This window comes from Ranitomeya imitator, chromosome 1, assembly GCF_032444005.1.
Source record: "Ranitomeya imitator isolate aRanImi1 chromosome 1, aRanImi1.pri, whole genome shotgun sequence".
Classification (NCBI taxonomy): Eukaryota; Metazoa; Chordata; class Amphibia; order Anura; family Dendrobatidae; genus Ranitomeya; species Ranitomeya imitator.
In genome coordinates, this window is record NC_091282.1 from 723,465,449 (window position 1) to 723,487,549 (window position 22,101).

General features: G+C 43.5%; 1 protein-coding gene across 3 annotated transcripts in view; it reads left to right on the forward strand.

Annotated features, from left to right (window-relative positions):
* SPTBN5 (spectrin beta, non-erythrocytic 5) overlaps positions 1-22,101 on the forward strand; it is a 436,876-nt gene that overhangs the window by 117,143 nt on the left and 297,632 nt on the right. For all 3 annotated transcript variants that reach the window (XM_069732520.1, XM_069732522.1, XM_069732521.1), the window contains exons 9-12: positions 1,790-2,022; positions 4,942-5,095; positions 6,135-6,335; positions 17,094-17,300. In XM_069732520.1, coding sequence (XP_069588621.1) covers positions 1,790-2,022; positions 4,942-5,095; positions 6,135-6,335; positions 17,094-17,300 — 795 coding nt within the window. The remainder of the gene's footprint in view (positions 1-1,789; positions 2,023-4,941; positions 5,096-6,134; positions 6,336-17,093; positions 17,301-22,101) is intronic.

The following is a 22,101-nucleotide window of genomic DNA, read 5'->3' on the forward strand; positions in this document are numbered from 1 at the left end:
TTCCTTAGGGGGTCTTCTTTCCACAATGGGGTCACTTGTGCGGTTTTCCACTGTTTAGGCACATCAGGGGCTCTCCAAACGCAACATGGGTTCCGATCTCAATTCCAGCCAATTTTGCATTGAAAGGTCAAACGGTGCTCCTTCCATTCTGCGCTCTGCCATGCTTCCAAACAGTGGTTTACCCCCATATATGGGGTATCAGCGTACTCAAGACATTTTGATCAACAACTTTTGGGGTCCAATTTGTCCTGTTACCCTTGGGAAAATAAAAATTTTGGGGCGAAAAGCTCATTTTTGTGAAAAAAAATATGATTTTTTTATGGCTCTGCATTATAAACTTCTGTGAAGCACTTGGGGGTTCAAAGTGCTCACCACATGTCTAGATTAGTTCCCTAGGGGTCTACTTTCCAAAATGGTGTCACTTGTGGGTGGTTTCCACTGTTTAGGCACATCAGGGGCTCTCCAAACGCGACATTGTGTCCGATCTCAATTCCAGCCAATTTTGCATTGAAAAGTCAAACAGCGCTTCTTCCCTTCCGAGCTGTGCCATGCGCCCAAACAGTGGTTTACCCCCACATATGGGGTATCAGCGTACTCAGGACAAATTGCACAACGACTTTTGTGGTCCAATTTCTCCTGTTACCCTTGGTAAAATAAAACAAATTGGATCTGAAATAAAAATTTTGGGAAAAAAAGATAAATGTTCAATTTTTTTTTAAATATTCCAAAAATTCCTATGAAGCACCTGAATTGTTAACAAGCTTCTTGAATGTGGTTTTGAGTACCTTGAGGGGTGCAGTTTTTAGAATGGTGTCAATTTTGGTCTTTTTCTGTCATATACGCCCCTCAAAATCACTTCAAGTGTGAGGTGGTCCCTAAACAAAATGGTTTTGGAAATTTTGTTGTAAAAATTAGAAATCGCTAATCAACTTTTAACCCTTAAAACTTCCTAACAAAAAAAATTATGTTTCCAAAATTGTGGTAATGTAAAGCAGACATGTGGGTCATGCTATTTATTAACTATTTTGTATGATATGACTCCCTAATTTAAGGGCATAAAAACTAAAAGTTTAAAAATTGCAAAATTTTCAAAATTTTCGCCAAATTTCTGTTTTTTTTTCACAAAGTCATATCGAAGAAATTTTACCACTATCATAAAGTACAATATGTCACTAGAAAACATTGAAGCGTTTCAGAGTTATGACCTCATAAAGTGACAGTGGTCAGAATTGAAAAAATGGCCTGGTCAGGAAGTTGAAAACAGGCTTTGGGGGGGGGGGGGGGGGTGTAAGGGAGGAAGGGGTTAACAGCATCATTTAAAAATTGTAAGAGCAAAAACAACAACATGTACAATCCAACAAAAATAAAAATGGAGAGGGGGGAGAATAAAAATAAGGTCTCAGGTCTACATGTTTCGAGCTCAACGCTTTTAGTCCTCCTGACCTTACTCCTACACCATGATACTGTCCGATTATATAGCGATAACATGCTGACAGATTCACATTAACTTTTTCTTATGGACAGCTGTACATTGTTCTGCAGGTCATTGAGTGATCTAGTCCCCTTAGACTCTCCTTAACATAAACCAGTAATGCAAATTGTATTCTCTGGTTGTTTACTGCACATATTCATTTAGTCAAAGTTTCATAGTGTGTTCCCAGTTTGTTCTCTTATACATACTGATGTGTGTATATGTATGTGTGTAAATATATATATATATATATATATATATATATATATAAATATTTATTTTTCTTTTGATCGCTTAATACTTTCTTTCTAATATCAGGATCTAATAAGCTCAAAGGAGCTTGGGAAACAACTCCCTGAAGTGGACTACTTCCTTCAAGAACACAACTTAATTGAATCCCAAATTATGTCATATGGTGAATCGGTGAGACTAATTTTAGCCAGGGCAGAATGCATCCCAAAGAGTGAAAAGGGTAATATTGATGTTCTCCAAACAAAAGTAAAGAACTTACATCAACTTTATCAGAACCTGGTATCCCTAAGTAAATCTCGGTAAGATGACTTTTACATTACTTTGGGCAGGGCCGGCTCCAGGTTTTCGAGGGCCCAGGGCGAAAGAGTCTCAGTGGGCCCCCCCCCCCCCCTTTAACACATACCCCGATTTATGATGCACAGATACGGCAGAGAAATGTATAGTACAATGCCAGATTTCACTTCTTACAGATTGTAGATTCTGCAGTGTATATATACAGGAGGAAAGGCTCTGTGCAGTGTATATATACAGGAGAGGTGCTGTGCAGTGTATATATACAGGAGAGGTGCTGTGCAGTGTATTTATACAGGAGAGGTGCTGTGCAGTGTATATATACAGGAGGAAAGGTGCTGTGCAGTGTATATATACAGGAGAGGTGCTTTTCTGTTTTGAGTTTTTCTATGAAACAAAGACTTTTCTACATAAACAACGTTGTTTGGTTTTGTGGCCCCAACAGATCTGTGCTACAAAGTAACAGGCGGCTCGGGCATTAATGAGGGACCTGATGCTGAATCCTTTCCACAAACCCTAATGACCCAATTAGTGCCCCGTCATTAGAAGCTCATTAAACGCCTCCCTGTCCCGAGCAGTCATGTACAGTATGGGGGGATCCTGCAGCCACCCCCTGACTGCTCCATACCATACACTGCCCTCTGTCGCGCTCACTATTATCCTGTGCATTTCTCCGTCATCGTTACCCCATGTTACACTTGTCACCCCCCACTACAGAGTAGCAGGGCAGCCAATGTCACCCCCTCCCGGACCCTAATGGCAGCAGGAAATGTCTGCTCCTCTATTGGGTTGGAACCTGATTTAATCAAGGAATAATGTGGATTTGTTGCCGGTGGCTGCAGGGGAAGGGTTAAGTGATGCCATGCCCGTGGTGGGAGCAGTGGCAGTTGCTGGGACCTGGACAGAGACAACCAATGTTGCTGTGACTGCACAGTGTGACCTGGAGGAGAGAAGCTGAGACTCCGGAGCAGAAATCACCTACATGCCAGCACTGGGCAGAGTCCCTCCAGTTACCAGCCTGGGGCCACAGGGCCCCAATGTACAGCCCACAGCTCAGTTTTATCCATGGCAGCAGCTCCCCTTCCTCCTGGCATCTGGTTAACCCCATTTATGCGGGTCGGATTGTTATCTTTAAGGTTTAGCAATAACCTTCATACAGATGGGAAGGGGTTAAGCTTCTTCCTACCCCACTGGTGCAGGTTTGGTGCAGCATGCATGTATTCTGGGAGAGCTGGGTGGCTACAGGCTGCAGACTGCACCCCACCAGCTGCTCCTCCAGACATCACCCACATTTTTAGGCAGCAGAGACAGACAGCAGCAGACTGAGCCACAACTGCAACCACTGCTGGATACCATAACACTCACTGGGGCACGGGTAGGACGGAGCTCTGGAATCTGCCTGATAAACTTCAGCACTGTCTGCAGCCACCCAGGGGGGTGCTCTCTCCGCCCACAAACAGTCACACTGGCTGCCTTCTGTTAACCCCTATGTGTGCCTGCCTGGCTGCACTGACTGAGTGAGAAGATGCTTGTGTCAGAGCTGGCACATAGGGGTTAAGAGAACGCAGCCAGCAGTGACTTTGTGGGGGGAGAGAGCATGTTATCTCCTGCTCTGCTCTCCCAGCTGTATCTATGACAGCATGAGTGGGCCCCCCCCTCTCCCCAGGGCCCCGGCATTTGCCCGCTGTGCCGGGTGCTGACGCCGGCCCTGACTTTGGGCCTCATGTTTAGTAACCACTACACTGAAACTTAGAAATATGTGCAATGGACGGTGACACTACAGAGGGATGATGGCTTTGCTTACACAGAAGAAGAAAATAAGATAATGTTGGTAGTTTCTTTCTTAGTTTTGAATTGCATGCATTTTATTTTTAGCTTTTGATTAATAATTTATAGGACTTTTTATATCTATGGAATGGGCAGAAAAGGCATTTACCACCCTTTCCCTCTCTGGTGTCAGCCACTATCAACTTTCTCCCGAAACTTCTTAAACTTGTTGAGTTTGATACAACACAGTTTATTGTGGTGCTATTTACTTGTTCTCACTGTAAGGGCCACAATACTCAATAGACTAACATCGGCTGAAACCGCTGATATCGGCAGGCTCAGCCAACAATGTAATGTATATGACTTTCCCCCTAACTCATCAAAAGGATCCAGCATATCTGATTTTGTACGGCCAATCATTTTGTTCTCGATGAGATAAGTTACCCTGGAATCCAACAGTGGTTCTCACCAGTGGCGTAACTAGAGTCCAATGGACTCCGTTTCAAGATTCGGACTAGGCCCCTCCATCCTGGTGTGTGTATATATATATATACTGTAGATATATGTCCTCCATTCTGGTATATCTGTCCCTCATCCTGGCCGCATCCTGGTATGTGTCCCCTGTTCTGCCTCTGTTTTTTAATACACAGAAAAAAATAAACAATAATACTCACCTTCCCTATGCTCCCCCACAGAGCGGCGTCCTCTTCTGAAGCTGACTTAAGCATATAAGTGATGGGAGCGCATAAAGTCATTGCCATGCGCCCCCAGTTACGTGCACGCTGACGTCAGCTGCTGGCCTCTGATTGGCCTGCAGCGTGTATTGCAGCGCATGCACCCGACAGGTCTCTGCGCTGCATTACACCTCAACTGAATGTGCATCTGAGGACTAACATCCAATTGAGGTTTGTGCTGGCATTGACAAGCCCCCCCAGACCCGGTTACGATCTCTGCGATCGCTGTCGTTACACGCCTGGCTCTCTCATAGAGAGTACATGAGAAGTCGGCTGAGCGGAGCACTGAGGAATTAGAACAGATAACAGTTTGCTAAATAATCAGCTGAACCATCTTCTTTGGCCTACAGCTATCTATTGAGCTAAATGTTTGCTCTGTCTTTTTTTTATGCCTGTATTATTTAAACTTTTTTGTTTGTATTCTAGGCGATTACGTCTTGAGGAGTTATTAAAGTTGTATCAGTTTTTCCAAGACTGTGGTGAGGAGGAGGCTTGGATCCGTGAGAAGTGGCAGGCACTTAGCTTGGCAGATCCAGGCAGAGATATAGGCCACATCAACTCATCTATAGCAAAACAAGAGGTATAAGATTAAGAAGCTGCTCTCGGCTTTTTCCTTCAGGCCATAGGTACATGCCCATATTGCTGAACAACGGGGGGGAGTGAAGTCCCTTATTCTAGCAATTGGTAGTGGTCCCAATGATTGGATCTCCATTGATCTAAGTATTATAGCCTGTCCGGTAGATGGGCAATATATGCTCCTGGCTGGAAAGCTCGTGGTCTGTCGTAGAAGAGACTTTTATACCTGAAGGTTTATTAAAAAGTTTGTGGATACAGCTCACCCTATCCAATATATGTAGGTTCTTCAATCTGATTCTTGGGCGATCCTAAGGCTTGTGAGGTATCAAGCAGCTTTGTTCAAAGTGATAAGTAAGATTTTTCAATTCGGTAAAGCAAATAAAAAACAAAACATTTCTTTATTGCGAGTTGATTAAAATACTAGCATTTGCATAGAGAAAAAAAATTTTTTTTTCAAGTCTGGTTGACTTTTTAATCATCGATTAATATTTCTACTCTTAAGTCAGCCAGACTTGAAACATGTCAAGTTATTCTTCTATATCCATGCCACTATTTTAATGAAGTCACAGTAAAGAATTTTTTTGCTTTTAATTTGCTTTACTGGATTGAAAAACCTTTCTTATCACTTTGAACCTGAATGTTTATTCATTTTCCAGGATCCCATGATTTGTCCTGCAGGGTCCAGACAGAATAGCACTTCTAATATTCCATAAAATATAATACTGTATATATACTTCCAACTTTGGAATAGACCTTTGAAGGAAGGCTTATTTCTGTTTCAACATGTAATTTTTTTCAGTGAATACCAAGGTAAGGTTTATGATAAAAAAAAATAGCTGTCCATGTTTGGTGTGGAAAAGTGAATTTCACTTTATTGATATGAAATACCAGCGATTGTAACATTTTCTGCAAGTCAGGCCATGTGGCTCAGCATCAGTGCAGAACATCACTGATGTAATGCTGGATAATTGCAGCCTTTTTGTCCCCAGAGCTTGAACTCAATATCAGCCTATTTGTAATGTGACTTGTTGTGTCTTTTTCAGGCCTTAGAAGCAGAGATATTTTCCCATCAATCTATTCTATCCAAGGTGGTGAGAAATGGCAAGGAATTGTGCCAGTTGGCTTATACAGACCAGGCAGCTATCCAGAAAATGATTGACAGTATCCAGAAACAGTGGCTGGAGCTGCAAGACGAGGTCAAAAGAAGAAAATTGAGGCTAGAGGTGGCCGCACTTATTAAACAGGTGAAACACTTGATGTATTTGCAGGTTCAACAGAAATGTAGCAATGGTGAACACCTCAACATTGATTCTTTTTTTGCATGCTCTTAGACTTTAAGAACATTTCTTAAAGAGGTTCTCCAGCAATGGAAATCCCGTCTTTTGTGTGCAGTTTGTTTAGAAAAGACACAAACAAACTGATTCTTACTCACCCTCCCCCGGTCCAGCACTGAGTTTCCACTGTTGTTTCTGGTGTCCATTATTATCTGGAGGGCTGATATAACGTTAGCAGTGCTGCAGCCAATCAATGAGGTCAATATCTCTGCCCAAGTTAACGACATGAGCTGCCAAGCTCAGTGATTGGCTGCAACGCGGCAGACACTGGGAGCAGCAGCAAAGACTCTGCACTGGGCAAGAAGTGTATGTAAAGCACTTTTGTTAAAAAAAGCAAACTGCGCCTGGAAACAGGAGTAAACCGCAAAACTCCTTTAACAACGTGGTCTTGTGAAAACAATCCTTGACAAAATCAGCTTTACCAATTTGTCAGTGATGGAAGCTTATCTCTTTAAGGGTGCAGACAGATGACTGTATTTCAATCCTTGGACTGACCAAGGCTCTCCTGACCCCCAAGCATGACAGCTGCACAAAAATACATCACGCTGCTATGCTCAGGTCAGGAGAGGTGCCTGGCCAGTCCATGCACTGTGACGCGATCCTCGCACGAGTAATACGGCCGCCTGTCTGCGTCCTAAGGATGAAAAGGATACAGTATAACTAGAAGACCGGGAATGGCCCCTATATGTTAAGAGTTTGGGGCTCCCCCAAGGGCAGTGGGGTACTCGGTACCGGGTCCTTCGGTTCACAGTGGGATGTAATGGTGGCTGACCCGGACCGTGGCCCTGGGACGTCCGTGTAAAAGGGAAAGGTCTTTAAAGGGGAAATGGTCGTGACGCCACCTGTGGTATTCGGTCAGTGTGACCGACGCTGCTTTAAGGGGTCCGCTGGGGTGATGTTATGGCAGCTACATGGTATACCTTCCCACAGGTGAAGTATGTCCCCAGGGCTTCCCGGTGTGTAGATGGTGGATGGTGAGAGGTGCAGAATAGAACGAGGACACAAGGTTGCCGTCTCTTTACTGGACTTCAGCATCCACAGTCCAGGGCACCAGATCACAGGGCAGGCAGAGTCTGGCCGGTTTGGAGGCAAGTCCAGAGACCTGTTGTGAATTCTGTGGTCAAGCTCCCTCCTGTGGTCGTGAGTGGTACTTCGGCTGGTTCTGTCCATGAGCTTCCTCTGGTGGATGTGAGTGGGGCTGCGGCTTCTGAGTTTCCTTCCTCAGGTGACGAGGTTAAGTCGTTAGGTGCTGCTCTATTTAACTCCACCTAGTTCTTTGTTCCTTGCCTCCAGTCAATGTTCCAGTATTGGTCTTGCTCTCTCCTGGATCGTTCTTGTGGCCTGTCTTCCCTGCATAAGCTAAGTTCTGCTTGTGTTTCTTTTGTTTGCTATTTTTTCTGTCCAGCTTGCTATTTTGGTTTGTCTTGCTTGCTGGAAGCTCTGGGACGCAGAGGGAGCACCTCCGTACCGTTAGTCGGTGCGGAGGGTCTTTTTGCGCCCTCTGCGTGGTTGTTTGTAGGTTTTTGTGCTGACCGCAAAGCTAAGATATGTGGGGGGCTGCCTTTTCCTTTGGGGAATTTCTCTGAGGCAAGGTAGGCTTATTTTTCTATCTTCAGGGCTAGCTAGTTTCTTAGGCTGTGCCGAGGCGCCTAGGTCTGGTCAGGAGCGCTCCACGGCTACTTCTAGTGTGGTATGATAGGATTAGGGATTGCGGTCAGCAGAGTTCCCACGTCTCAGAGCTCGTCCTATGTTATTAGTAACTATCAGGTCATTTTGTGTGCTCTTAACCACCAGGTCCATTGTGGTTCTAAACCACCAGTTCATAACAGTACTGGAGGCCCAAAGTACTAATGCTTCTCAATAGAGGGAAAAGAGAAGTTCTGAGACCATTTTTTTTTCTCTGCACTGTGTTTTGTCTTTCTTTTCCCCTAGACATTTGGGTGGTTCAGGACACAGGTGTAGTGATGGACATTAAAGGTCTGTCTTCTTGTGTGGATCATCTCACTGCAAGAGTACAAAATATTCAAGACTTTGTGGTTCAGAATTCTATGTTAGAACCTAGAATTCCTATTCCTGATTTATTTTCTGGAGATAGAGCTAAGTTTCTGAATTTTAAAAATAATTGTAAACAGTTTCTGGCTTTGAAACCCCGCTCCTCTGGTGACCCAGTTCAACAAGTAAAGATCATTATTTCTTTATTACGTGGTGACCCTCAAGACTGGGCATTTTCCCTTGCGCCAGGAGATCCTGCATTATGTGATATTGATGCGTTTTTTCTGGCGCTCGGATTGCTTTATGATGAACCTAATTCAGTGGATCAGGCAGAGAAAATCTTGCTGGCTCTGTGTCAGGGTCAGGATGAGGTAGAGATATATTGTCAGAAGTTTAGGAAGTGGTCTGTGCTCACTCAATGGAATGAATGTGCTCTGGCAGCAATTTTCAGAAAGGGTCTCTCTGAAGCCCTTAAGGATGTCATGGTGGGATTTCCTATGCCTGCTGGTCTGAATGAGTCTATGTCTTTGGCCATTCAGATCGATCGACGCTTACGTGAGCGTAAAACTGTGCACCATTTGGCGGTATTATCTGAGCATAAACCTGAGCCTATGCAATGTGATAGGACTTTGACCAGAGCTGAACGGCAAGAACACAGACGTCGGAATGGGCTGTGTTTTTACTGTGGTGATTCCACTCATGCTATCTCCGATTATCCTAAGCGCACCAGGCGTTTCGCTAGGTCTGCCACCATTGGTACGGTACAGTCGAAATTTCTTTTGTCCGTTACTTTGATCTGCTCTTTGTCGTCCTATTCTGTCATGGCATTTGTGGATTCAGGCGCTGCCCTGAATTTGATGGACTTGGAGTTTGCTAGGCGCTGTGGGTTTTTCTTGGAGCCCTTGCAGTATCCTATTCCATTGAGAGGAATTGATGCTACACCTTTGGCCAAGAATAAGCCTCAGTACTGGACCCAACTGACCATATGCATGGCTCCTGCGCATCAGGAGGATATTCGCTTTTTGGTGTTGCATAATCTGCATGATGTGGTCGTGTTGGGGTTGCCATGGCTACAGGTCCATAACCCAGTATTGGATTGGAAATCTATGTCTGTGTCCAGCTGGGGTTGTCAGGGGGTACATGGTGATGTTCCATTTCTGTCTATTTCATCATCCACCCCTTCTGAGGTCCCAGAGTTCTTGTCGGATTACCGGGATGTATTTGATGAGCCCAAATCCAGTGCCCTACCTCCGCATAGGGATTGCGATTGTTCTATCGATTTGATTCCTGGTAGTAAGTTTCCTAAAGGTCGACTGTTTAATTTGTCTGTGCCTGAGCACGCCGCTATGCGGAGTTATGTAAACTAATCCTTGGAGAAGGGTCATATTCGCCCGTCGTCGTCGCCATTGGGAGCAGGGTTCTTTTTTGTGGCCAAGAAGGATGGTTCGTTGAGACCTTGTATTGATTACCGCCTTCTTAATAAAATCACAGTCAAATTTCAGTACCCCTTGCCGCTGCTGTCTGATTTGTTTGCTCGGATTAAGGGGGCTAGTTGGTTCACCAAGATAGATCTTCGTGGTGCGTATAATCTTGTGCGTATTAAACAGGGCGATGAATGGAAAACAGCATTTAATACGCCCGAGGGCCATTTTGAGTACCTGGTTATGCCATTCGGGCTTTCCAATGCTCCATCAGTATTTCAGTCCTTTATGCATGACATCTTCCGAGAGTACCTGGATAAATTCCTGATTGTATACTTGGATGATATTTTGGTCTTCTTGGATGATTGGGAGTCTCACGTGAAGCGGGTTAGAATGGTGTTCCAGGTCCTGCGTGCGAATTCTTTGTTTGTGAAGGGGTCAAAGTGTCTCTTTGGTGTTCAGAAGGTTTCATTTTTGGGTTTCATTTTTTCCCCTTCTACTATCGAGATGGACCCTGTTAAAGTTCAGGCCATTTATGATTGGACTCAGCCGACATCTCTGAAGAGTCTGCAAAAGTTCCTGGGCTTTGCTAATTTTTATCGTCGCTTCATCAATAATTTTTCTAGTATTGCTAAACCGTTGACTGATTTAACCAAGAAGGGTGCTGATGTGGTCAATTGGTCTTCTGCTGCTGTGGAAGCTTTTCAGGAGTTGAAGCGTCGTTTTTCTTCTGCCCCTGTGTTGTGCCAGCCAGATGTTTCGCTCCTGTTCCAGGTCGAGGTTGATGCTTCTGAGATTGGAGCAGGGGCTGTTTTGTCGCAAAGAAGTTCTGATGGCTCAGTGATGAAACCATGTGCCTTCTTTTCCAGGAAGTTTTCGCCTGCTGAGCGTAATTATGATGTTGGCAATCGAGAGTTGCTGGCCATGAAGTGGGCATTCGAGGAGTGGCGTCATTGTCTTGAAGGAGCTAAGCATCGCGTGGTGGTCTTGACTGATCACAAGAACTTGACTTATCTCGAGTCTGCCAAATGGTTGAATCCTAGACAGGCTCGTTGGTCGCTGTTTTTCTCCCGTTTTGACTTTGTGATTTCGTACCTTCCGGGCTCTAAGAATGTGAAGGCGGATGCCCTGTCTAGGAGTTTTGTGCCCGACTCTCCGGGTTTGCCTGAGCCGGCAGGTATTCTCAAAGAGGGGGTAATTTTGTCTGCCATCTCCCCTGATTTGCGGCGGGTGCTGCAAAAATTTCAGGCTAATAGACCTGACCGTTGCCCAGCGGAGAAACTGTTTGTCCCTGATAAATGGACGAGTAGAGTTATCTCTGAGGTTCATTGTTCGGTGTTGGCTGGTCATCCTGGAATCTTTGGTACCAGAGATTTGGTGGCTAGATCCTTTTGGTGGCCGTCTCTGTCGCGGGATGTGCGTTCGTTTGTGCAGTCCTGTGGGACTTGTGCTCGGGCTAAGCCCTGCTGTTCTCGTGCCAGTGGGTTGCTTTTGCCCTTGCCGGTCCTGAAGAGGCCCTAGACACATATCTCTATGGATTTTATTTCGGATCTCCCTGTCTCTCAAAAGATGTCGGTCATTTGGGTGGTTTGTGATCGCTTCTCTAAGATGGTCCATTTGGTACCCTTGTCTAAATTGCCTTCCTCCTCTGATTTGTTGCCATTGTTTTTCCAGCATGTGGTTCGTTTACATGGCATTCCGGAGAACATCGTTTCTGACAGAGGTTCCCAGTTTGTTTCGAGGTTTTGGCGAGCCTTTTGTGCTAGGATGGGCATTGATTTGTCTTTTTCCTCGGCTTTCCATCCTCAGAAAAATGGCCAAACTGAACGAACCAATCAGATCTTGGAAACATATCTAAGATGCTTTGTTTCTGCTGATCAGGATGATTGGGTGTCCTTTTTGCCTTTGGCTGAGTTCGCCCTTAATAATCGGGCCAGCTCGGCTACTTTGGTAACGCCGTTTTTCTGCAATTCTGGTTTCCATCCTCGTTTCTCTTCAGGGCAGGTTGAGTCTTCGGACTGTCCTGGTGTGGATACTGTGGTGGATAGGTTGCAGCAGATTTGGACTCATGTAGTGGACAATTTGACATTGTCCCAGGAGAAGGCTCAACGTTTTGCTAACCACAGGCGCTGTGTGGGTCCCCGACTTCGTGTTGGGGATTTGGTTTGGTTGTCGTCTCGTTATATTCCTATGAAAGTTTCCTCTCCTAAGTTTAAGCCTCCTTTCATTGGTCCGTATAGGATTTCTGAGGTTCTTAATCCTGTGTCGTTTCGTTTGACCCTTCCAGCTTCTTTTTCCATCCATAATGTATTCCATAGGTCATTGTTGCGGAGATACGTGGCACCTGTGGTTCCATCCGTTGATCCTCCTGCCCCGGTTTTGGTTGAGGGGGAGTTGGAGTATGTGGTGGAGAAGATTTTGGATTCTCGTATTTCGAGACGTAAACTCCAGTACCTGGTTAAGTGGAAGGGTTATGGTCAGGAAGATAATTCCTGGGTCCTTGCCTCTGATGTTCATGCTGCCGATCTGGTTCGTGCCTTTCATTTGGCTCATCCTGGTCGGCCTGGGGGCTCTGGTGAGGGTTCGGTGACACCTCCTCAAGGGGGGGTACTGTTGTGAATTCTGTGGTCAAGCTCCCTCCTGTGGTCGTGAGTGGTACTTCGGCTGGTTCTGTCCATGAGCTTCCTCTGGTGGATGTGAGTGGGGCTGCGGCTTCTGAGTTTCCTTCCTCAGGTGACGAGGTTAAGTCGTTAGGTGCTGCTCTATTTAACTCCACCTAGTTCTTTGTTCCTTGCCTCCAGTCAATGTTCCAGTATTGGTCTTGCTCTCTCCTGGATCGTTCTTGTGGCCTGTCTTCCCTGCATAAGCTAAGTTCTGCTTGTGTTACTTTTGTTTGCTATTTTTTCTGTCCAGCTTGCTATTTTGGTTTGTCTTGCTTGCTGGAAGCTCTGGGACGCAGAGGGAGCACCTCCATACAGTTAGTCGGTGCGGAGGGTCTTTTTGCGCCCTCTGCGTGGTTGTTTGTAGGTTTTTGTGCTGACCGCAAAGCTATCTTTCCTATCCTCGGTCTATTCAGTAAGTCGGGCCTCACTTTGCTAAAATCTATTTCATCTATGTGTTTGTATTTTCATCTTTACTCACAGTCATTATATGTGGGGGGCTGCCTTTTCCTTTGGGGAATTTCTCTGAGGCAAGGTAGGCTTATTTTTCTATCTTCAGGGCTAGCTAGTTTCTTATGCTGTGCCGAGGCGCCTAGGTCTGGTCAGGAGCGCTCCACGGCTACTTCTAGTGTGGTATGATAGGATTAGGGATTGCGGTCAGCAGAGTTCCCACGTCTCAGAGCTCGTCCTATGTTATTAGTAACTATCAGGTCATTTTGTGTGCTCTTAACCAACAGGTCCATTGTGGTTCTAAACCACCAGTTCATAACAGAGACCCCTTGTCCAGGTGAAAATCAGTAGCCTTCCTTTGCGCTGCAGTGTTGTAGTCCTTTACTGCTAAGCTTCTCATAAGGTCCTCACAACGGTTGTAGATGTTATCGTTGTTATGTCTCTCTCTCTGTCCCCCTGATAGGATAGGACAAACCTGTATGACTGGTGGCTTGAGGCGGTCTATAGGGACTCTATCATGCCCCAGCCTCTGAGAGTTGCCACCGTGCCTCCGGGGTGTAGGTCGGACAGGTAACGTGGAGCTAGCTGTCCTGCCGGTCTCTGAAGTAAAGCGTAGAGATCCTTACTCCCTCGGTGTTCCGGCCACCGGATTTGTGTGCCTCAGAAGGAGGCAGCCTGCTCCTGGCTGGTCTCCCCCTCTGATATCCTCTCCTTTGTTCTCACTTCCTTTACGCTTGCTGCAATATGTTCTGCTTTCTATCTGTCTGTTTCCTAGGAGCTGCAGCACTTTAGGCTACACGGCTCATATGCTTCCTTTCCCTCTGTCTCCCTGACAGGAACTGAACCCTTTCCCTCCAGATCAGGATGTTCTTATAGGGGAGATCACCTTAAACAGCCTTAGAGCTCCCCCTTCTGGTCTGGAGTGTGAACATGTTGCATGCATTGTGTTACCTGACAAAGAGTTCTCCTTCATTGCCTCCAAACGTAGCATCACTCTCCTTGAGAGGAAAGCAATACCTCTGAGACGACCAGGACCCTGGGGTGCTGCAAATGCAGTTTCTTAATATGAATTTTTTTTCTTGCCACACCACTTTTTCCAAGTCCAGAGCAAGCTCTAACTGGTGTTTAGTACACAGTGTCTTATTTCATGGTCCTTCCATGGATTTTATTTTCACATGTCAGAACGTTCTCTCCCTGGTATTTTTACCAGCTTTGTTTAGGTGCTGGTTAGGATTTAATTTCTGAAGAAAATAAAGAGGGTTTGAATTGATTTTGCTCTTTCCTCCTTTTTTGAGCTATGCTTATTTTCTTAGAAATCCATCACACTATTTAGTAACTCATCCATTATGTTTGGTTCCAGTGTTTTCCTGTTGTTCTGTTTCTAAATCTAAAATATGTGATACAAACATATTGTTTTGGGTTTTTTTTTGCATCCAGTGATTGTGACATAACAGTTGTTTTTGAACTGATTAATTCTTTTAATATTTTTTTCTCTTTGCTTGTAAATACCAAATGTATGGCCGCGGTCACACTAGCGAGGATTCTCTTCCGAGAGAATTGGGTCAATTATGGTAATTATACTTAGATCAGAGATTAATCCGAGTGCCATCCGATAAAACATCCGATAACACTCTTCCAAGTTATACGCTCATGTGAGCGAGCCCTATGGCTTATCCTGCTGGGGCCCAACTCTTGGTTCTTTTGAGATCAGCTGAATACATAGGCGGTGGATGCACTTTGTGTTACATTTCTGTGACACTGAAATGAGTGAAACTGAGCTTCAATAACAGTTACATCTGCTACGAAAAGTATAGAGCTGGGGGCTAAAAGCAATAACACTTGCAGAGAAGCCTAGAGTTAGACCCCACTATTTTTATTTTAGATTATCTAAGAATAGACCATAAAGTTTGCATTACCGGAAAATCCTTTAATTAATGGATTAAAATTATTCTTAAAAAATTGCACACTAAAACAAGTGATACCATCATTGATCCCCTGTAGATTCCAAACAAGCGTTTACCTGGTCCATGCTGGTCTCTACTTCTGGCTCCAATCTGGACACATGTCCAGAAATACCCTTTCATCCAATCACCGGTTGAGGCAGGTCACTCAGTGAAAATAAATACTGATAATGGCATTTTTAAGATGACCCCACATGTAGCTTCTTGAGCAGGATGTCTTTCCGTGGGATAATAATCTGGACCCCTATTACCAGATCAAATGAAGTGTGCCGCATTCACATCTGTGTTTAGAGCCTTCATGGCAAATCCTGCCAAAAATACCATCAGACTGATCAGACGTGCCCCGTTATAGTCAATGGGGTCTGTTGTACAGAAGGTCCTGCACTTTCGGTATACTCATTTATCTGTTCTTATAACTGGACAATAAAATAGAAATAACATTTCTGAGATGATCTAGTTATGAGACTAATATTTTCCAGAAAAACTACGACACTTTATATCTGGCATTTCAAGGCAGTATATTATTGTTGTGTCGGCATAAAAAGATGTAGGAAAACAGAGCCAACATTTCAGACTTTGCGCACAACCGAGAAATTAAAATAGCAACAAACGATCAATACAATCAATATTCACAGATCATAATTTACTGGTAGATTTACTCGGCCTCACACGGCTCTATCTATTACTGTTTTATGTTTATGTGTCAAGATAAATACTTAATTTACTACTGATGTGAAGCCGACATATTGGAGTTGTTATATGCAGAAATGTAACATCTGATTAGTGGTTTCCCGAAGAGGTTTCAATTAATATTTACTTTTGGGTGGGACCTAGGGAACTGAAACCTGGTTTTAAGCCTTCAGAAGTGATTAATTTTTACTTACGTGCAATGTTTGGTGCAAATTGGTCACGTCATAAGGCTTTAAATTAATATTTGTGTTTTGTTTTTTAAATAAATGTGCCAAAAATGATAGGTCCCGAAAAGCTGAAACCTCGTGTAAAACTTTCAGAAGCGTCCGGTTTACTTATGTTCCTAGTTTCTGGCAGACTGCTCCCAGGGTTTGACCGTAAATTAATATTTCCTTTTTGTGCTCCGTATCTTCGCCAATATCTCAAGAACAATAGGATCTGGAGAGCTGAAACCCAGTGTAAGGCTGCCGTCACACTAGCAGTATTTGGTCAGTATTTTACATCAGAATTTGTAGCCAAAACCACTCGCACGACTCGTTAAAGGGTTGATTGTGACTTGTAGGATCGCTACTTCCAACAGGTTGCGCTATAGAGTTTAAGTCCTCTTTTTCTCAGAAGAGGCAATTTGCATACAGCCAAAACCTGGAGTGGAGCAATTAGAGGAAAAGTATAATAGAAACATATGCACCACTTCTGCATTTATCACCCACTCCTGGTTTTGGCTTACAAATACTGATGGAAAATACTGACCAAATACTGCTAGTGTGACGGCAGCCTAAAACCTTCAAAAGCGCCTGACTTACCTATGTGACGAATTTGGGGCAGAGTGGTCCATTCACTTGGCCATGCATAAAGAATATATATATATATATATATATATATATATATATACACATATATATATATATATATATATATATATATATATATACAGAAAATATTTATAAGCCATATCATGAGGTACATATCACAACCAATGGTTACGGAAAAGCCAGACTGCTGTATAACACAGACGGCGATCACAGCGCAATGCTTGGACTGGCCTATGGCTCTCCCGACCCCAGCGTGATAGCTACATAGAAATATAGGCTGTCAAGCGCAAGTTGGAAGAACTGCAGGAGCCAGTCTGGGCATTGCGTTGCGCTCCCCATTCAAGTTATATGGCTGTGTGTCTCTTCCCGGATTGTAACAAATATCATCAACACAGATGGTGCAAAGTGATATACTGTGTGGGTAAAGGGTAGTACTTGCTGTAGAGTCCATCAGTATACATTACATCAGTAGGGGGTGCAATTTTCCTGCCCTATTATCAGAACAAACCTTTCCCGGATCAATTATCTCCATATAATTGTGTAGTAAAACAGGCATTCAACAGATGAATGAACAAAATGTTTTTGGTCATCGTTCTTCATCAGCACACCGTCCACCGTAAGACAGTTCTGAAATATGGATAATCGTGTATTTACATTATGGTGTTTTTCTTTTGTCACCTAGTACTTTGCTGATGCTAATGAAGCAGAATCATGGCTGAAGGAACATCTGCCACTCGTTACAAGTGAGGATTTCGGCAAGGATGAGTCCAGTGCTGAAGCCATATTACAGAGACACTTGAGGCTTGAAAAAGAGATTTCTGCCTATTCCATGGAAGTGAGAAGGCTTGGAGACCAGGCTCAGAAAGTAGCAGGCAAAGCTCATTTAATTGTACGTCTTAGCTGTCACATCAACATTGTTAAAATGGCTTCAAACCATTAATAATGTTCTTAAATTCTTTGCATTGATTCATTGTTCCACTGTTGTATTATAGAAGCTGTTGATTGTAATGTAAAACATGATTATATAATCATGGAGAACATCTGAGAGGTGAGTGATTGCTAGTCTTGGTGCCTACTGCATCCTCCATTTGACCGGTTTCATACCCTTACCAACCTCCTGACCGGATCTCCCCGGGGCACTGTTATAAAGTAAAAAAAAAAATATTCACACATGTAAAAAAAAAAAATCCTAAATAAAGAAAAAAATATATACCGTATATTGTTCCTAGAAATACATTTCTTTATCTAAAAAAAACAAAAAAACAATAAAAGTACACATTTTTAGAATCGCCGCATCCGTAACGACCCGACCTATAAAACTTTCCCACTAGTTAACCCCTTCAGTGATCACCGTAAAAAAAAAAGAGGCAAAAAAACAACGCTTTATTATCATACCGTTGAACAAAAAGTAGAATAACACGCGATCAAAAATATGGATATAAATAACCATGGTACCGCTGAAAACATCATCTTGTCCTGCAAAAAACGAGCCGCCATACAGCATCATCAATGAAAAAATAAAAAGTTATAGTCCTCAGAATAAAGGGATGCAAAAATAATTATTTTTTATATAAAATAGATTTTATCATATAAAAGCACCAAAACATAAAAAATGATATAAATGAGGTATCGCTGTAATCGTGCTGACCCAAAGAATAAAACTGCTTTATCAATTTTAGCAAACTTGGAACGGTATAAACGCCCCCCCAAAAAGAAATTCATGAATAGCTGGGTTTTGGTCATTCTGCCTCAAAAAAATCGGACTAAAAAGCTATAAAAAAAAGTCACATGACCGAAAATGGTACCAATAAAAACGTCAACTCGTCCCGCAAAAAACAAGACCTCAAATGACTCTGTGGATGGAAAAATTATAGCTCTCAAAATGTGGAGACGCAAAAACTATTTTTTGCAGTAAAAAGCTTCTTTTAGTGTGTGACAGCTGCCAATCATAAAACTCTGCTAAAAAACCCGCTATAAAAATAAATCAAACCCCCTTAGTTGAATAATAACATTTTAAAAAATGTATTCATTTCCATATTCCCGTTAGGGTTAGGGTTGGGGCTAGGGTTAGGGTTGGGGCTAGGGTTAGGGTTCGGGTTGGGGTTATGGCTACAATTAGGGTTGGGGCTAAAGTTAGGGTTCGGGCTAAAGTTAGGGATAGGGTTGGAGCTAAAGTTAGGGTAGGGTTGTGGCTAAAGTTAGGGTTAGGGTTGGGGCTAAATTCAGGGTTTGGATTACATTTACAGTTGTGATTAGGGTTAGGGGTGTGTTAGGGTTAGGGTTATGTTGGGATTAGGGGTGTGTTGGAGTTAGGGGTGTGGTTAGGGTTGGGATTAGGGTTAGAGGTGTGGTTAGGGTTGGGATTAGGGGTATGTTGGGGTTAGGGGTGTGGTTGGGATTAGGGTTAGGGGCATGTTTGGGTTAGGGGTGTGGTTTGGGTTATGGTTAGGGTTGGGATTAGGGTTGGGATTAGGGTTAGGGGTGTGTTTGGTTTAGGGTTTCAGTTAGAATTGGGGACCTCCACTGTTTAGGCACATCAAAGGCTCTCCAAACATGAAATCGCATCCGATCTCAATTCCAGCCAATTCTGCATTGAAAAAGGAAAACAGTGCTTCTTCCCTTCCGAGCTCTCCTGTGCCCCAAACAGTGAGGGTTGAGATTAGGGCTGGTATTAGGGTTAGGGGTGTGTTGGGGTTAGGGGTGTGGTCAGGGTTATGGTTAGGGTTGGGATTAGGGTAAGGGGTGTGTTCGGGTTAAGGGTGTGGTTAGGGTTATGGTTGGGATTAGGCTTAGGGATGAGTTGGGGTTAGGGTTGGAGTTAGAATTGGGGGGTTTCCACTGTTTAGGCATATCAAGTGCTCTTCAAACGCGACATGGTGTCCGATCTCAATTCCAGCCAATTCTGCATTGAAAAAGTAAAATGGTGCTCCTTCCCTTCTGAGCTCTGCCGTGCGCTCAAACAGTGGTTCCCCCACATATGGGGTATTAGCGTACTCCGGACAAATTGGACAACAACTTTTGGGGTCCAATTTCTCTTGTTAGTCTTGGGAAAATAAAAATTTGGGGGCTAAAAAAACATTTTTGTGGGAAAAAATTATTTTTTATTTTCACGGCTCTGCGTTAAACTGTAGTGAAACACTTGGGGGTTGAAAGTTCTCAGAAAACATCTAGATAAGTTCCTTGTGGGTCTAGTTTCCAGTATGGGGTCACTTGTGGGGGGTTTCTACTGTTTGGGAACATCAGGGCTCTGCAAATGCAACGTGACGCCTGCAGACCAATCCATCTAAGTCTGCATTCCAAATGGTGCTCCTTCCCTTCCGAGCTCTGCCATGCGCCCAAACGGTAGTTTACCCCCACATATGGGGTATCAGCGTACTCAGGACAAACTGTACAACAACTTTTGGGGTCCAATTTCTCTTGTTACCCTTGGGAAAAATTAAAATTGGGGGCTAAAAAAACATTTTTGTGAAAAAAAAATGATTTTTTATTTTTACGGCTCTGCGTTATAAACTGTAGTGAAACATCTGGGGTCCAAAGTTCTCACGACACATCTAGATAAGTTTCTTTGGGGTCTAGTTTCCAATATGGGGTCACTTGTGGGGGTTTCTACTGTTTAGGAACATTAGGGGGTCTGCAAATGCATTGTGACGCCTGCAGACCATTCCATCTAAGTCTGCATTCCAAACGGCACTCCTTCCCTTCCGAGATCTGCCATGTGCCCAAACGGTGGTTCCCCCCCCCCCACATATGGGGTATCAGCGTACTCAGAACAAATTGGACAACAACTTTTGTGGTGCAATTTCTCCTGTTACCCTTGGGAAAATACAAAACTAGGGGCTAAAAAATAATTTTTGGGAAAAAAAAGAATTTTTATTTTCACGGCTCTTCGTTATAAACTGTATTGAAACACGTGGGGCTTCAAAGCTCTCACAACAAATCTAGATAAGTTACTTAGGGGGTCTACTTTCCAAAATGGTGTCACTTGTGGGGGGTTTCAATGTTTAGGCACATCAGGGGCTCTCCAAACGCAACATGGCGTCCCATCTCAATTTTAGTCAATTTTGCATTGAATAGTCAAATGGCGCTCCTTCCCTTCCGAGCTCTGCCATGCGCCCAAACAGTGGTTTACCCCCACATATGGGGTATCAGCGTACTCAGAACAAATTGCACAACAACTTTTGCAGTTCAATTTCTTCTCTTACCCTTGAAAAAATACAAAACTGGGGGCTAAAAAATAATCTTTGTGAAAAAAAAGAATTTTTATTTTCACGGCTCTGCGTTATAAACTGTAGTGAAACACTTGAGGCTCCAAAGCTCTCACAGCACATCTAAATAAGTTCCTTAGGATGTCTGCTTTCCAAAATGGTGTCACTTGTGGGGGTTTTCAATGTTTAGGCACATCAGGGGCTCTCCAAATGTGACATGGTGTCCCATCTCAATTCCAGTCAATTTTACATTGAAAAGTCAAACGGCGCTCCTTCCCTTCTGAGCTCTGCCATGCGCCCAAACAGTGGTTCCCCCCCACATATGGGGTATCAGCATACTCAAGACAAATTGCACAACAACTTTTGGGGTCCAATTTCTTCTCGTACCCTGAAGGAAATAAAAAATTGGGGGTGAAAAGATCATTTTTGTGAAAAAATATGATTTTTATTTTAACGGCTCTACATTACAAACTTCTGTGAAGCACTTGATGGGTAAAAGTGCTCACCACACATCTAGATAAGTTCATTAGGGGGTCTACTTTACAAAATTGTGTCACTTGTGGGGGGGTTTCAATGTTTAGGCACATCAGGGGCTCTCCAAACGCAACATAGTGTCCCATCTCAATTTTAGTCAATTTTGCATTGAATAGTCAAATGGCGCTCCTTCCCTTCTGAGCTCTGCCATGTGCCCAAACAATGGTTTACAACCACATATGGGGTATCAGCGTACTCTGAACAAATTGCACAACAACTTTTGGGGTTCAATTTCATCTCTTACCCTTGGGAAAATAACAAATTGGGGGCGAAAAGATAAAAAATATGATTTTTTATTTTTCCGGCTCTGCATTATAAACTTCTGTGAAGCACTTGGTGGGTCAAAGAGCTCACCACACATCTAGATAAGTTCCTAAGGGGGTCTACTTTCCAAAATGGTGTCACATGTGGGGGGTTTCAATGTTTAGGCACATCAGGGGCTCTCCAAACGCAACATGGCGTCCCATCTCAATTCCAGTCAATTTTGCATTGAAAAGTCAAACGGCGTGCCTTCCCTACCGCGCTCTGCCATGCGCCCAAACAGTAATTTACCCCCACATATGGGGTATCGTTGTACTCAGGAAAAAATGTACCCAAAAGTTGTTGTACAATTTATCCTGTTACCCTTGGTAAAATAAAACAAATTGGAGCTGAAGTAAATTTTTTGTGAAAAAAAGTTAAATGTTCGTTTATTTTAAACATTCCAAAAATTCCTGTGAAACACCTGAAGGGTTAATAAACTTCTTGAATGTGGTTTTGAGCACCTTGAGGGGTGCAGTTTTTAGAATGGTTTCACACTTGGTTATTTTCTATCATATAGACCCCTCAAAGTGACATCAAATGTTATGTGGTCCCCCCCAAAAAATGATGTTGTAAAAATGAGAAATTGCTGGTCAACTTTTAACCCTTATAGCTCCCTAACAAAAAAAAATTTTGGTTCCAAAATTGTGC